This window comes from Mycteria americana, chromosome Z (genome assembly GCF_035582795.1).
Source record: "Mycteria americana isolate JAX WOST 10 ecotype Jacksonville Zoo and Gardens chromosome Z, USCA_MyAme_1.0, whole genome shotgun sequence".
NCBI classification, from domain to species: domain Eukaryota; kingdom Metazoa; phylum Chordata; class Aves; order Ciconiiformes; family Ciconiidae; genus Mycteria; species Mycteria americana.
Window position 1 is genome coordinate 24,653,745 of NC_134396.1, and position 14,100 is coordinate 24,667,844.

The 14,100-nt window shown below is 36.8% G+C and overlaps 1 protein-coding gene across 4 annotated transcripts in view; it reads left to right on the forward strand.

The window, feature by feature from the left end:
- The window catches only part of KDM4C (lysine demethylase 4C), a 277,722-nt gene that overhangs the window by 249,823 nt on the left and 13,799 nt on the right, over positions 1-14,100 (forward strand). For all 4 annotated transcript variants that reach the window (XM_075527201.1, XM_075527204.1, XM_075527202.1 and 1 more), the window contains exon 19: positions 4,154-4,324. In XM_075527201.1, the coding sequence (XP_075383316.1) occupies positions 4,154-4,324 (171 nt within the window). The remainder of the gene's footprint in view (positions 1-4,153; positions 4,325-14,100) is intronic.

Consider the following 14,100-nt stretch of genomic DNA (forward strand, 5'->3'; position numbering starts at 1 on the left):
ATGCTCAGTGAATACCTGTGATTGCTATTTTCTTCAAGTTTAAAAAAAATACCAAACAACCCACAACTCAACAACCAAAGGATGGCTTCTGCGCACTAGGAAAAATTGTGACATATATCTATAGTAGTATTGTAATACGTAAATCAATGAGGGTGCTCAACAAAAATCCTACCTATGTAAAATAATGTGTATTATTACTGGTATTAGTGTATCTCTTCACCTCAGGCAAGGGCTTATTGCAATGATGAGGTGGAGTATGCATCCAAATTATTTATGGCTGGGATATCAAGCAAATTGTGTCCAAATTATTCAGCAATATACTTTCACAAGTCTTTTTCACTGGGGATCAGATTCTGTATTGTTTTCAGGATTTTTTCCTAGAATACTGTTTTAATGTCAACCATGGAAAACACTGGCGGGTCTTCTGATGAAAAATCATCAAAAAGACAATCAAAAGAGAAAGCATAATCCTTGCATCCATATAGTGCTGCCAAATGAAGTAAATACAGAAATACTAAGAACTGGAGTTTTTAAATGTTGATAAGACTTTTCAAAAATATGTTCTTTGGAGTTCCATGGACTCAAAACTAAGCATGCCTCTTGTATTTGCTGATGGTACAACTTTAGAAATAACACAAAAATTTTCTAGCGGAAAAGTTGTTTAATACAGAATGGTTTTGATTATTCCTGTTGCAGCCTATATTATTTTGTTATGTAAATTGGAGTGTCAATATACAAGGAAGGCTCTGCGATTTACTACTTACAGACAGTAGGTCATGTTTTCTTCATTTTTCCTCTTTGACTGTGCTTGTTTCTGGGCATGTAACATATCCCTCACACCTTTTTGTCCTAAACTGCAAGAACACTTGGAAGTAGTGTTGAGAGTAGGTGCTGCAGATGGATTTTGATTAAAAGAACTCTTTCATACACAAGGAAATGAGAAAAAGAAGTTGTATGCAACTATACTAACAGGAAAAAAAACCCCAAAGGATCCATACAAGATTAGCAAAGACAGCACTGAGGGTCAGAGAAACCCAGCTGGAGGCAAACATATACTCACAGGTGATGTTTAATTTGGAAAGTGTGATCAGAAGAGGCCATCTAGGCAGCCCCATTTACATGCATTTTGAAAGACTAACTGTCTTCAGAAGAGGCAAAGATAGGAGTTGCAAAAACCCACTGGACAGGAGTTGCAAAAACCTACTGTTGCTGCTTTTTGAGCTATTTCAAATTATCTTCTTCTATTACCGTCTAGTTCTTAAATCTGTAGCACACAGGGAATGAAGGGATGCTATCAAATGGAAGCTGTAAATCCTTTTTCTGTTGAATACCTGAGTTATGCAATGTCATTGTTTGCTACTGTCTGCTAATTACTGGCAGTCCCTTAACATTTCAGAGGGACTAAGGCATGCCTTAGGAAGGACATATTATTAAAAAATCATGAGCCAGCATATTTTTGAAATGTCATGCATCATTTCTATGCCTAAATTGGATTTCCAAGGAATAAGCTTAAAATGATTAAATGAGAATTATATTCCTCTATCAAATAAGTCTTAGAATTTTGAGGATCCCCCATTAAAAATTGTAGTCGGACAAAGTTTCTAGATATTTGGATATACATCAGATGTCTATTTCATGATAGTTATTACGATTTCATATACAGGTAGTTTATATATTTTATTTAACAAGATTTTTGTGTCCTGCTATACAGAAAATGAAGGATAAAGTAATTTTCCCTCTTATCTTTTTGAAGTTTGCACACAGAAGAGGAGGTTAACTTTTTTTTTGCTTTGTATCTGGTTGTTTTCTGTATTTCTGCCACTATCTTAGTTCATCCTTGGCTTAGGTACTGTTAAAGAAAATCATGCTTTTTAAACCACAGCTTTCTCAATAATCTGGTAACTACCACAGCTGTTTCTTTAATCTGATAGACTCCCTTACATAACAACTGTCCTTTCTGATGAAAAATGACATTCTTAACATCAATAAATTCTTAAGATTTTCTGACAGGAAATGTTTTCTGGGACATGCAATCAATTACAGAGTGTGCTTGTCAATATTTTTTCTGAGAAATAAATCAAGAATCCTACCAAGATAACATACTAAAAAATAATCTTCTCCTTGAGCTAGGATGCATTTCTGTTTTTTATTATTTGTTCTAATGAGCAATGGCATTTCTTCTCTGAAAATTTTATCATTAAATGAGCCTGTATTGTCTCTTCAAGTATTATATTTTGCCTTCCATCTTCGCTGAAGAGTTCCATTTTCAGGCTTTAAAAACATTTAAACCTTTTAATAGAGCTATTTCTCCTTGGGTTTCTGTAATATCAAACTGTTTCTATTATATCATATAAGTAAATAAATTAATACTCTCCAGTTTACTTCTGATCTCCCCCCCCGCCCCCGCCAAGTAACTAAATAGACTAAAGTCAAGAATTGAAATGTAAATTAACATTTATGTTTACATATGTTTCAAAAAATGCTAATTGACATGTTATCAATCCTGTGATAATATAACTAAATTGATATTTATGTAGTTAGTTCTGCTACTTAGTCTAACTAAAGACAGGTAAAATGGGGAAGAAACAGTTTTGTTATACATGTAAATGGTTAAATAATTTGTGTGTATGCTCAGACATTATTTCTAGGTAAACTTGAAAATGCTTTAGAAACATCATTGGGTTTTACTATCTGAGGTGACCTCAACTAAATCCTCCAAATGCGTATGTCAGGCAGAGCTCTGACACACAGAGATTTAGCGCACTGTCTCCAGAAATGCTACAGAATATTTGTACTTAGTTTGCCCTTAGTTTGCAGGAGCAGAGAAGTTTAAAAATTCTAAATGCCAGAACCTGGTCCAAGAAAGAGGCACGATAGTGACTACAGTCTCGGCAAAAACAGAAATGTTCAAGTTTAGGGTGGGTTTTTCTTATTCAATCAATTATATTGATTGAAGAATTCACTGCCTTTGAAGGTTTGAAAAGCAGTGCTAGGAAACTGAGTAATTACTTTAGCATATGTACATAATAAAATATTTTCATGCTGTTTATATAAACATTTCTAATAAAAAATATTTTATGCTCAGTATATACCAGTGTAGTTGCCCCTTATAGTAGCATCTTCCAGTATAAGAAAAGTTCAACTGTTCAGATATAGCCAAAGTCACAATAACTCACTTTTGCATAAACAAATCGACCTTTGTGAGGTAATGAACAGACAGCCAGGATCATAAGAAAGAATTGCCTTCTTTGCATTATTAGGATGAGAAGATCTTGATTTTATTTTTTCCTGGTGAAGAAGGTTGCTTTTTAAGTGGAAAGTTCATGAGGATACATTAGTTGGGAGCTGAGATTTAACAGCTGTCTGCATCATGTAAGCTTCTGAGCGTTTGCTTACTTACAAGGTTCCATTCTTTTTTTTATTTACAGAATCCATCAAGCAGTTATTGATGTAGAATTTTTGCATAATTTAACAACCCTGCTACTCTTCTGATTGACATAACTAGCTCTGGGGAATTAAAAGTGAGAAATGAAAAAAAGTTATTGCTACTGATTTACTACATAAATAACTAATGAAGAGTCCTCAATGTTGTCTGAAGTTTTAAAGCAAACGTTCTGCACAGTGTGGGTTAAGAAATCACTCAGATACACTGCTGTAGACAGTTCTGACAAGAACTGGATATGCATTTAGTTATTGCATCCCATTCAGCAAAGTATTAAGCAACTATGTAGAATCATACTGAAATCCAGTAGTTAAAAATAGCATCATTTAAAACAATGCAAGACCATAGTCTGGGTTCATCACATCTTACCTCTTCAAGGAAATTCTATGAATCCTTTGACAAATAAAATTTACAAATATTGCTAATTTTGTGTTGTTGATCTAATGCAGAATAGTTAGAAGGCATTAGTTCCAAAAATATTTCTGAGTGCTGTGATTTGTTATTCTTCAGATGCCATTTGTTTTCTCATAAAATGCAGAACCTTTGTATGTAAAACAAATGTGTGTGATCATGATTGGAAGGAATGATTTTGCATTTGAAGTTTTTATATTGAGTGGTGAACTGTTATCAATTCTGTTTTGACATATAAATCTGATGAGTAAGCTGGTATTTTAAAATGACTTCTTCTTTTAAATTCTTCCTTTTTTCAAGAGAGCTAAAGCATGTGAGAAGGCCATTACAGTTGGGCAGACAGTCATCACGAAACATAGGAATACACGATACTATAGTTGCAGAGTCATAGGAGTGACATCTCAGCTTTTCTATGAAGTCATGTTTGATGATGGCTCTTTCAGTCTGGATACTTTTCCTGAAGACATTGTAGTAAGTACTTTCTCAGATACCTGTTCTTGCAAGTTTGTTTTTTTGGTTTTGGTTGGTTGGTTTTTTTTTTTTGGTTGTTTTTGGTTGTTTTTTTAAAATTAGAACTACTTTTGACCTTGAGGAGATAATGTCTTAATATTCGGTTCATGTTTGTTACTTTTGCTGCTGAGGATTATTATTTTCTAATGGGCTTGCAAACCTTGGTTGTTCTAATTAGTCTTTGCCATTTGACCAAATGAATCAAAAGAAATCTTAGAAAATCTTTTAATTAAAATAGAAATATATATTTAATAAAGGATATGAGAGAGGGAATTCCATATATCCTTCTCTGTCTCTCAGAGATAACTTGTAAAAATTCCTTGCAGAATAGAAAAATCCTGCTGTAATGGGAAGAATAGCTCTCAAGAATCTGTTCTAACAACTTGTTTAGACCTTCTGATATTTAGTTTGTGAGATTACATTATTAATGATAAAAATCATCAGGGAGAAGAATGTGTAGTTTATTGCATTTGCAAAAAGCAATTGAGATTTTGATTTCCCTTATGCATTTACATAAACTACCATGTTTCTCAGAACTGTTAAGGACCATATTGTGCACTTAGTTAGCACATACGAACAAAATTTGCAGAAAATTGGGGAAAGATTCTGTTTCCCTCCGCATTTGCAATGAATGCGTGGGATGTTAACCTTTGTTGTGTTCATCAGGTGCCGCTTGACATCTTTCTCATGATATGACTCTAATCCTTGTTTACCTTCATGCTTCTCTGAGTCTTTTTTGTGCTGAACTGATATTTTTGGTGTACCTCCTGCTAATAATCTCTAAAAGTTAGAGCCTTCAGTGAACACTGGTATGGAAAAGTGCTGTTTGTTGCAAGACCACTTTTCACTTAGCCCTATGTCCTGTTCTGTATGTAGAGGGGGAGAGCCTGGCATATGCAGCGGTGCAAAAGAATATACACTTTGCAGCTCAAGGGGCACAATCCCTAGGAGTACTTAATATTCTTCTCCTGTGAAAGTCTTTGAGCTGTTCTGTTTCCTGCAGGCCTAATGTTTTCCTGGAAGTAGCATAGCTGACAGATACATCAGTGGAAATGATACTGTTGTTCTTAGAAGCTTCTTAGTTATTGAAAAGTCTGATGGCTTTTGAAAATACGGTATTTGAAAGGGTACATTTCAGAGCAGTGTATGGGGATTGAGCTGTTTACCTCCCACTGGTCTGAATAGAAGACAGTCAGCAAATCCCTCTTACATGTCTTTGAAAATTTATCCTTTAATTCGAAACACTCCAAAAGGCTCCATTAATGATCAAAGACATTCTGATTTGGGATGATCAAGATATTAAGCAAATGTGGCTGTATTGTTATTGGAAACCCCTCTTTTGTGTATGCCTGCATCAAGGATCTGGTAAGGCAGAGATGAGAAACTGCTTGCCGCCCTAGTGGGGTAGTCTGATCTGGAGCTAAGAATAAATGTAATCAGGTCTGGATATGCCTCAGTGCTTCTCAGATAGTAGATGAACAACATATAATTGTTTGATGGAAAGACCAACTGAATTTCACAATCCTTAGAGAAATCTTGTTGTGTTTTCATTAGATAATATACCTGCAGCAGTTACTGGAAGGGAAAAAAAAATGTTTTTTCTTCTGCCTGGACTAAAACTTGCTAATCCATGCAATGTGCGTATCAGGTGTTAGTGCCGCTGGGAGGACTTATTCATCAAATCTGGTGTGAAAGCAATGTTGCTGCCTATTGAAGAACTTATTTTTCTAATCTGTTTTCACTTTTCAACTAGCTCACAAAGATAGCAAGAGCTTTCTGCTTTTCCAGTATGTGCTGAATCCACTACATAATTTCAGCTCTGCTCACAATAGACCACAATTCCAATGTTCAGACACAGTGATTTATTTTTAAGGAGGAAAACAGGGAGCAGGGAAATTTCAGTCTCGAAGCTTCATGAAACTGTTTGCATGTAAGCATTCAATAACTACCAAAGCAGTTCTCTTCTCATATGTATTTTGCCTGGTTTGTGTTAGCATTTGCTAAATATATCAGGTTTTTTTTTTTTTTTAAGTGTAGGTGTTAGATATAGGCATAGCTATTTTTTATTTTATTATAAAAAACTAAAATAGTTTTTTATTTCAAGCTATTGCTTGGGTACTATACCTGACTTCTACCTTGTCAGAATTTCTTAGAATAATCACTCCTCAATTACAATGTTTAAACCCACTAGATAGCTTATTGATGTGCTAACCAATCAGCTTTTCCTCAACCCAGCAGGTGTAAGAGGGTGCAAAGAAGTATATGGGTACAATTTTTTGCTGGAAGAAACAGCAGCACAACTTCCTCTGTAAGTCATGGAAAGACTGCAGTGAGGGGGATAGTACGTGATATCTTAAAGGAGGTGAGATGACAGCTTTAGCAGTTAGTTTAACTATGCATGCACACAAGTGGGGAGTGCATATGCTGCAGTCCTGAGTAACTGCTACCAACAGACAGCATGTATGTGTGCCACTTGCCACTTCTTGAAGGCTTAATGCTCTTAATGCATTTAACTTGTCACACGATCCCTAGCTCAGCACCAGGAGGAGTACTGTCCTGCCCAACAGGCCAGATGTCAGTTTACAGATTATGCATCAGGAAATGTCTCAGTTCTTTGGCCTGCTCATTTAGGGAGAGTGTTCCACAGTTCTTTTTTTTTTTTTTTTTTTCCTGTTAGTAGCTGATGGACATATCTCCACTGGCATATCTTGGCAGTTTGCTAGAAATGAATATTCTGGGTATTTAGCTAGGAGTTTTATTTGTTTCTCTCTATATTGTGGCTGTCAATAATGCCTTAACAGCAAGTATAATTAAAATATATATACATATATATGTAACCTGAAATTAGAGCTAAGGATGAAGTTGTTCCCACATTACCTTATTAAAATCCCAGCTAAACAGGGAGGCCTTGCAGTATACTTGGTCGGGTGCAGAAAGATCCCACCAAATTATATTGATTGCAAGGAAGAGAGGAAGAAAAAAAAACATTCTGGAGTCAAGCATACTTTGAGTCTGTGGGAAGGTCTGATTACAGACTGATTACCTCTCCTGAAATGTAAACATCCTTCCAGGTCACTTGCCCCAGTAAGTGCCGTGGTCCTCCAGTGACTAGTTTACACAGAATTCTTTGCTGTCATGGTTTCACCTTGTGGTTATCAAGCAAACTAGGTGAGCAAAAATGAGTGTACTTACTCTTGCTGCTATGACATACCCACACTGTGTTTTAGTTTACTATTAAGTGTATAAATGGAGGGGTTCTCCGTTGAGAAGGTAAAGCTGATCTGTAGGTTGTTATGCCCACAACCCAAAATGGACTTTACTTATTAAAATCTTTAAATTGAATCCCATCCTAAGTGGTATTGCAACTTATGGAATGCTGATGAAAACGTTCCTTACAAACAAGAGCATCTTAAGACTTGAGGAAGTGAAATATGTTTGGAAGGACACTTGGATGCTATATTCAGGAGTTCATGAGTCTGTTTTGCAGAACCCCATTGTGGTAATTTTCTGAGGTCCCAATAAAATCCAAAAAGCATACTATTGAAAAAGTGTATATTAGTTCAGGTGAAAACATTCAGACTGCAGCTGTCAAAAGCAGGAACAAGAAATTATTTTTGTGTATGTCAAGTTGGTCCATCCAACATCTTGCTTTATTTTTTTTTGTCTACCAGTTTTTTGAAGTGGATGACACACTACCTGAAAAAAATTCAAGCACGAAAAAACCCCCACCAAGTAGGGGATTTTTAAATGTACCAACAGTGATACCTGGAATCCTTAACAGAATTATGCTGATAGTTATGCAAGTACCTTCTTTCAGTAGTGGACCCAAGAGAGCCTTCAGTGTGAATAGAATGGAGGAGATTAAGCTCTATCTTTCTGTGTCTATCAATACTTTAAATTCACCACTGTCAGGGGAGGGAGGAACAGGGCTATTGAGAACTCTGACAGCCAAAGTACTTCACTGAAATTATCACGAAGGCTACAAATTCTTACAGTGTGCACCTAAATTTCACAAAGTCCAAAATTACTATCCTCTGCTTTCTTTGTAATAAAATGGTGCACATTTTAGTTGCCAGTATTTGAAGAAAAACCTGCCACTATGATAGCAATGTAATTTGAGAAGCTATTAAAAAAACCCCAAACTTTCTCAGCCAGTGACCTTCTTTGCAATCCTCTACCTCTGCCCCAGCCCACAAATGCTCACTTTACACCCGTATGAAATTAAGGAATGAAAGCTTTGACATCTCATGACCCACAGTCCAATGTATATACATACTGTGTGCATAGGCTTGCCAATTATCCTATCTCTCTTGATGATTGTGGACTCGCTGAGATTCTGAATGATCCTTCCTGGCCTAGATGCCTGGCAGGGGTTTGAAGCTGCATAGGCATTTATAATCTTAGAAGTTGCTCAAGATGAGATGAACTAATTGGGGTAAAGTACAGGCAAAGGGGTCAGGCTGAATACAGATTGTCCCAAGGATAGTATTATTAGACTAATGAGAGACAGAATGGATTTACTTCTTCCTCCTTTGAGATGTAGAACAAATGGGATTTAGCTGGATGGCTCTTCAAAAATTATTTCCTCCACAGGCTATCTAAAGGGAACATTAGTTTAAAACCATAATGTGCCATTATTTAGGTGGGACTTTTTGCATGTACAGGTTAGAAAAGGTAGCTCATTTTTGGGGGCTGTGAGTGTCAGTGCTCAGGATGTACCTTCAAGAACAAAGTCTTACTTCTTTAGAAGAACTTCTCCCTAATGACTTTGTCTGTGACTACTGACTTTCACTGGTGCAATAAATATGTGTCTGCATATGTCTATGTGGACACTCAAATCAGCTTCTCAATTTCTGTAAATGTTAATACTTTTGCTACTGCTTTTGAAAAACCATACTGCTTGAACAATGGACATTTGGAAATACTGGGCTAGCACGTAAGTCTTGACTGTCCATTAATGTCCACCTGGATATAAAAACCAGAAGATTTGATTCTAGCCCTAGTAATTTCCAAAGGATGCTGTGTTTTTTTGAAAATTTGTCCTACAAACCAGACATATGTATGTAACTTTTTCTCCATCAACCCTGTCTGGCATTATAAATGACTAAACTCCTGACTAGTTTCCAGCATTTTTTCCAGTGGTTTCTCTTCTGTATGCCTTTCTCTCTTTATCTCTTCTGACAACTGTTTTCTGCTTGTCTACCTGTTCAAATCAAAACTTTAAATAGTAGTGCTTACCTGCCTCCTTGTATCTGTGAAAGATCCATTAGACTTCTGGCAGACAATAATAGCTTATTGTTCAGTTTTATTCACTGGCATGTAAATCTGTAAAGAATGGCTAAGGAAATTAGAACTGTTGAATTCACACTCTTTCTGGGCAATCTATAGATACTTTGGATGCATTCCAGTATCACCATCACCAGTGATTGCTGAGAATGTGAAATAGAAAAGCAAGCAATGGATTTCTGAAAGCAACAAGAGCATAGATCATATTTGGTATAAACTTGTTCAAAAAGTTCTCAGAACTAGTTGTGTGATGTGGGAAAAGAGACCTAATGAATTATAATAGGTTTAGCAACCTTTTTTTTTTATTTCTTAACTGAGACAACATTGAGTCTCTGAGCTGAATAATGCGCTACACATGTTGGGCTGGCACAATTTTTTTTGTAGCATTATAAAATTACCTGCTGTGTAGCTGAACTTACTACTCAGCAATTTGTATGGTGTGACCATTGACAGACAATTCTGAAAAATTCTGGAAAGGAAATTTGAGAGCTGCATGACATGTCTCTGAGGAGAAAACTTGGGTTTCTTTTCGTGGTTACACAATTTGTAAAAATTGTGTAGGATTTTGCATTCTTGTTCTGTGAAATACTCCAAGAAGTTAAATACGTATATATGTTTTGAAGAATTTACTTCAAGTTTGTGTGAGCCGACAAATTTATTTTAACACATTTTTGTGACTGTGAACTTTTGCACTGGATTTGTAAGTGCTGATACACAGAATGCTATGCTTTGCACATGCAAATCATTGTTTGCATCTTCTGAATACTAACACAAATGAATTCCTGTTTTTAAAACTGTGGTCTTATTAAGTTAAAATAAAACTTTTTCAAAAGCAAAGACTAAGTTCTAAGGCTTCAGACTGGAGGCTTTTATTCCATTGGTTAACTCCTGAAGCTGCAAAACACCAAAAGATGCAATAGTCTTGATTCTAATCTGAAACTTGTTGTACAGTACTATAACCATATTGATTTAAGTGAGTTTCACTTTACTCCATTATGGAGAACAGAAGTTATTTTTCTACAGCTCTTGCTTTTTCTTTGTTTCCTGTTACAGTAGAAAGACAGGCAACTTAATAGATAAGCATAAAAAATGAATATAGGATAGATTAAAGGCAAATTAAAGCTTCAAATATAAATATTATCTTTACATGTTTTTTTGTGTATAATGTCCTTTCCACATTATAATGGAATGCTTTATGGTTCCTTATCAATAATGATTTTAGATGAGTTGAAGGCAATGCCCCCACAGCTCAGCAGGAGAAACAAAATGGAAGATAATCCATTACTTTGCAGTTTACGATAAGATGGCTGACTTTGCAGTGAAGCAGGTGAGAGACAGAACTATATTACAATGCTTCTTGTGTTTGCAAAGTGAGTGTGCATCCATGTCCAGGACCACAACGAGCACAGATGTGATGAGCATGTGGAGCACAGTGAAATCCCTGGAATCACACAGGAACCACTGAGATGAGGTGGGACTGCTGGGAGTGGGGAAGGAGCATTATTTCCCCTCCCACCTTTTTTCTGAAGTAACCCAGGAATTGTAGGATTTTCAGATCTGGTAATTTACCCTATTTGTTGTGTGTTTCAGAAGTAGATTATTTCCAGACTTGCCATGTGTGTTTGGGGGAGGAGGTGGGTGGGTGGAGGAGGAGCATTTTCCTTCCTGTGTGTTACATCCTGAGGCAGGGGCAGGAGCAGAACATGCGCTGCTCTTTGTACTTTTCTGACTGCAGTTGATTTACTGGGAACTTTAAACATTTAGGCCTTCACCAATATATAGGTGGGCAGGATACGAGGTACTACTGTAGGATTCAGTCTCATCTAACTTTAATGTAAGCATAAGCAAGGGTTCTCTGCTGCACTAAAGGAGCCTTGTACTTCAGTCAGGCACAGCAAATCAGACATCCTGGTGTCCTTGCCAACTTCACCTTCCTACTGCTGACACCGCGTTTTGTCCCATAAGCGTATTTTGTACCCCAAATTAAGGCTTCCTCAGTGTCCTCTGTGCTGCACCTTATTGTGATGCTCAGTACCACCCTGGACATCCTAAGCCCCATTCTGCAATATGGGTTTGAATTGTGGCCTTCTGGACAATTCTGCATCTGTCAGTTAGTATTATGCATGTATTTGTGTTACTAATGAAAGGTAATGTAACAATTGAAATAGTAACTTTATAAGCTGAGTGGAAATTAAGAAATTTTTAGATGTATTCAGGAATCCGTGATCCAATTTGCCTTCCTGTTTCCCTTTGGTGAAAGCATATATTCACTTTGTAAGAGAAGATTCAGTAAGATTTTAAGGACAACATATTATACATAAATTCAAAGTATTTTTATACTATGCATTCTGTGATCCAAGGCTAAATTTGTTGAATTACAGTAACTATTCTGTTAATCTGGTGATTTCACTGAATTTATACCAATTCAAAACCAGAATTGCACTCCTGGGAATCAGGCCTGCTCTTTCAAATGCTAATGCACTGTGTAAATTGCTGTTCCTGTTTAGATAAAATTCTGACTGTGGCAAATTAGCTACCACTCTCCTTTCCATTCAAATTATCTTGGAACGTATGAAACCTAATTTTGTGTTTCTAAAAATTTGCGTTAACTACCGTATACTATCAGCTCCCAAAAGAAAAACACAGTTTGACAGTCTGTTGAGATCAGCGGTTGTTTCGGAGAGCTTCCACAATTTGTTTCTCCACTTCCACTTTAATGGTGTTGGTAGATATATTCACTGTTTGCAGCTGCGGTATGTTATTTGTCGGTATGACAAGCTTTTCTAAATCAGAGGTGTTAGTTGTAATCACATTAGTCGTGCTCCTTATGAAACAATCACTGGTGAGCATGACTGTGGAAGCTTAATCACTAGCACTCCCGTTGAAAGTTAATGTTAGCTGAAGTAACGTACGCAGAGGAGACAACTTGCATTAAGTGCCTTTGCAGAATGGCCTTGGGGAAATTGAAGCTCAGGACTGTTCAGAGGTACCTTTCCTGCTCTGCCATGGGAGCCTTTTTCTCTCCTGGGTCTGTACAGCAAGAGCTAACTCTTCCTCACAGCGTCGTCACCCTGTGCTTAGTTCTGCACTCCTTCCTTTTCAAACCATCTGCAGCTGGTTACTGTCAGTACAGAGAGCACCATCTCATGGTAGGTACCCTAGTAGCAGTGAAGTAGGATAGCAAATTTAACTCAGGCACTTATTTTAAGGGGAAAATTTAGAAATGACTGCTGCAGTTCAACTAGAGTCAGCGAGAGGACCATTTCTGTGCAAAAGCCCAATAATCAGGCCTGGATTTTTCCCACTTTTTCATGTTGTGAATCTGGGGACTAGAAACCCACTTGAAGTCTTATGAGTGAAAATCAGACGTAGTTAGTGTGTTTTGTCTGTGTTGTGAGAAGTAACTGTTAATTTTGTGATTAATACCAGAATGCTCATTTGCTATAAATTGAAATGAATGTGCTATGAATTGAATTTGTTGTGAAATGAATTTCAGTTTCTCCAAAATAAGAGGATAGAGGTGTTGGTTATTCAATTTTGGAGACCATGCATGAATTTTAAGTTATTCTTCAGAAACCATGGAATTTCTAGGATAAAAGCCCAAATCAGTTGATATTATGGCTTGTTCCATGCCAGTTGTGGTTAGATAGACTAATAATAAGGTCTGAGCCGTTCTTACGGATTTAAGCAATGCAGGGGATGACAGAAAATGGAGAGTTTCTATTTCACAGTTTGATTTTAACAATATGTATAAATTTACAAACAAAGACAAGATGAGTGATAGTAAAAAAATATGTAGATACGCAGGATAGGAAGGCCAGGTTTATTGCAATTACAGAGTCTGATTTAGCTCTAGTTCGTCTTTTCGATATCTGTTTCTCTTTGATCTTTCAAACCTCAGGGCTAGATTATCAGCTTTCAGTTTGCCCGGAGGAGGATTACAATATTGTGCCATGGCCCCTGTGCGTCAGGGATGGAACAATATGGGAAGGATCTGTATCACCAGGCACATTGCAGGGCTGGAGCCAGGCTGCTGCTTACCTCTGCCTTTTGCCATTCCTTCTTGCCAAGTTGCATGACAACAGCATAGTGCGATTCACAAGAACCCTCCAATACAGAAAGCCGCAGCAGCACAACGAAATGGATTCTTACAAAGTCCTCCTGCAAGACTGCTGTTGATTGATTGGAATATGTCTTCCTAGAGGGTTTTGATGTTGTATGGTACGGAAATAATGAGTAACGTCAAAGGATGAAAAATACATTCAGCTAAACTAATTGTTACAAATACTAGTTTTGAGATAACGTTTAAACTGCCTTTAAAGTCATAGCATCACAGGAAGAATAATGCCAGTCACGTTCTGTGTATATTTTTACTATTCCTTTACCATTAAGTAAAATAATTTATACGATTTCTGTGTATTTCATTCTGTCACTGCGTTACAGAGCTGTAC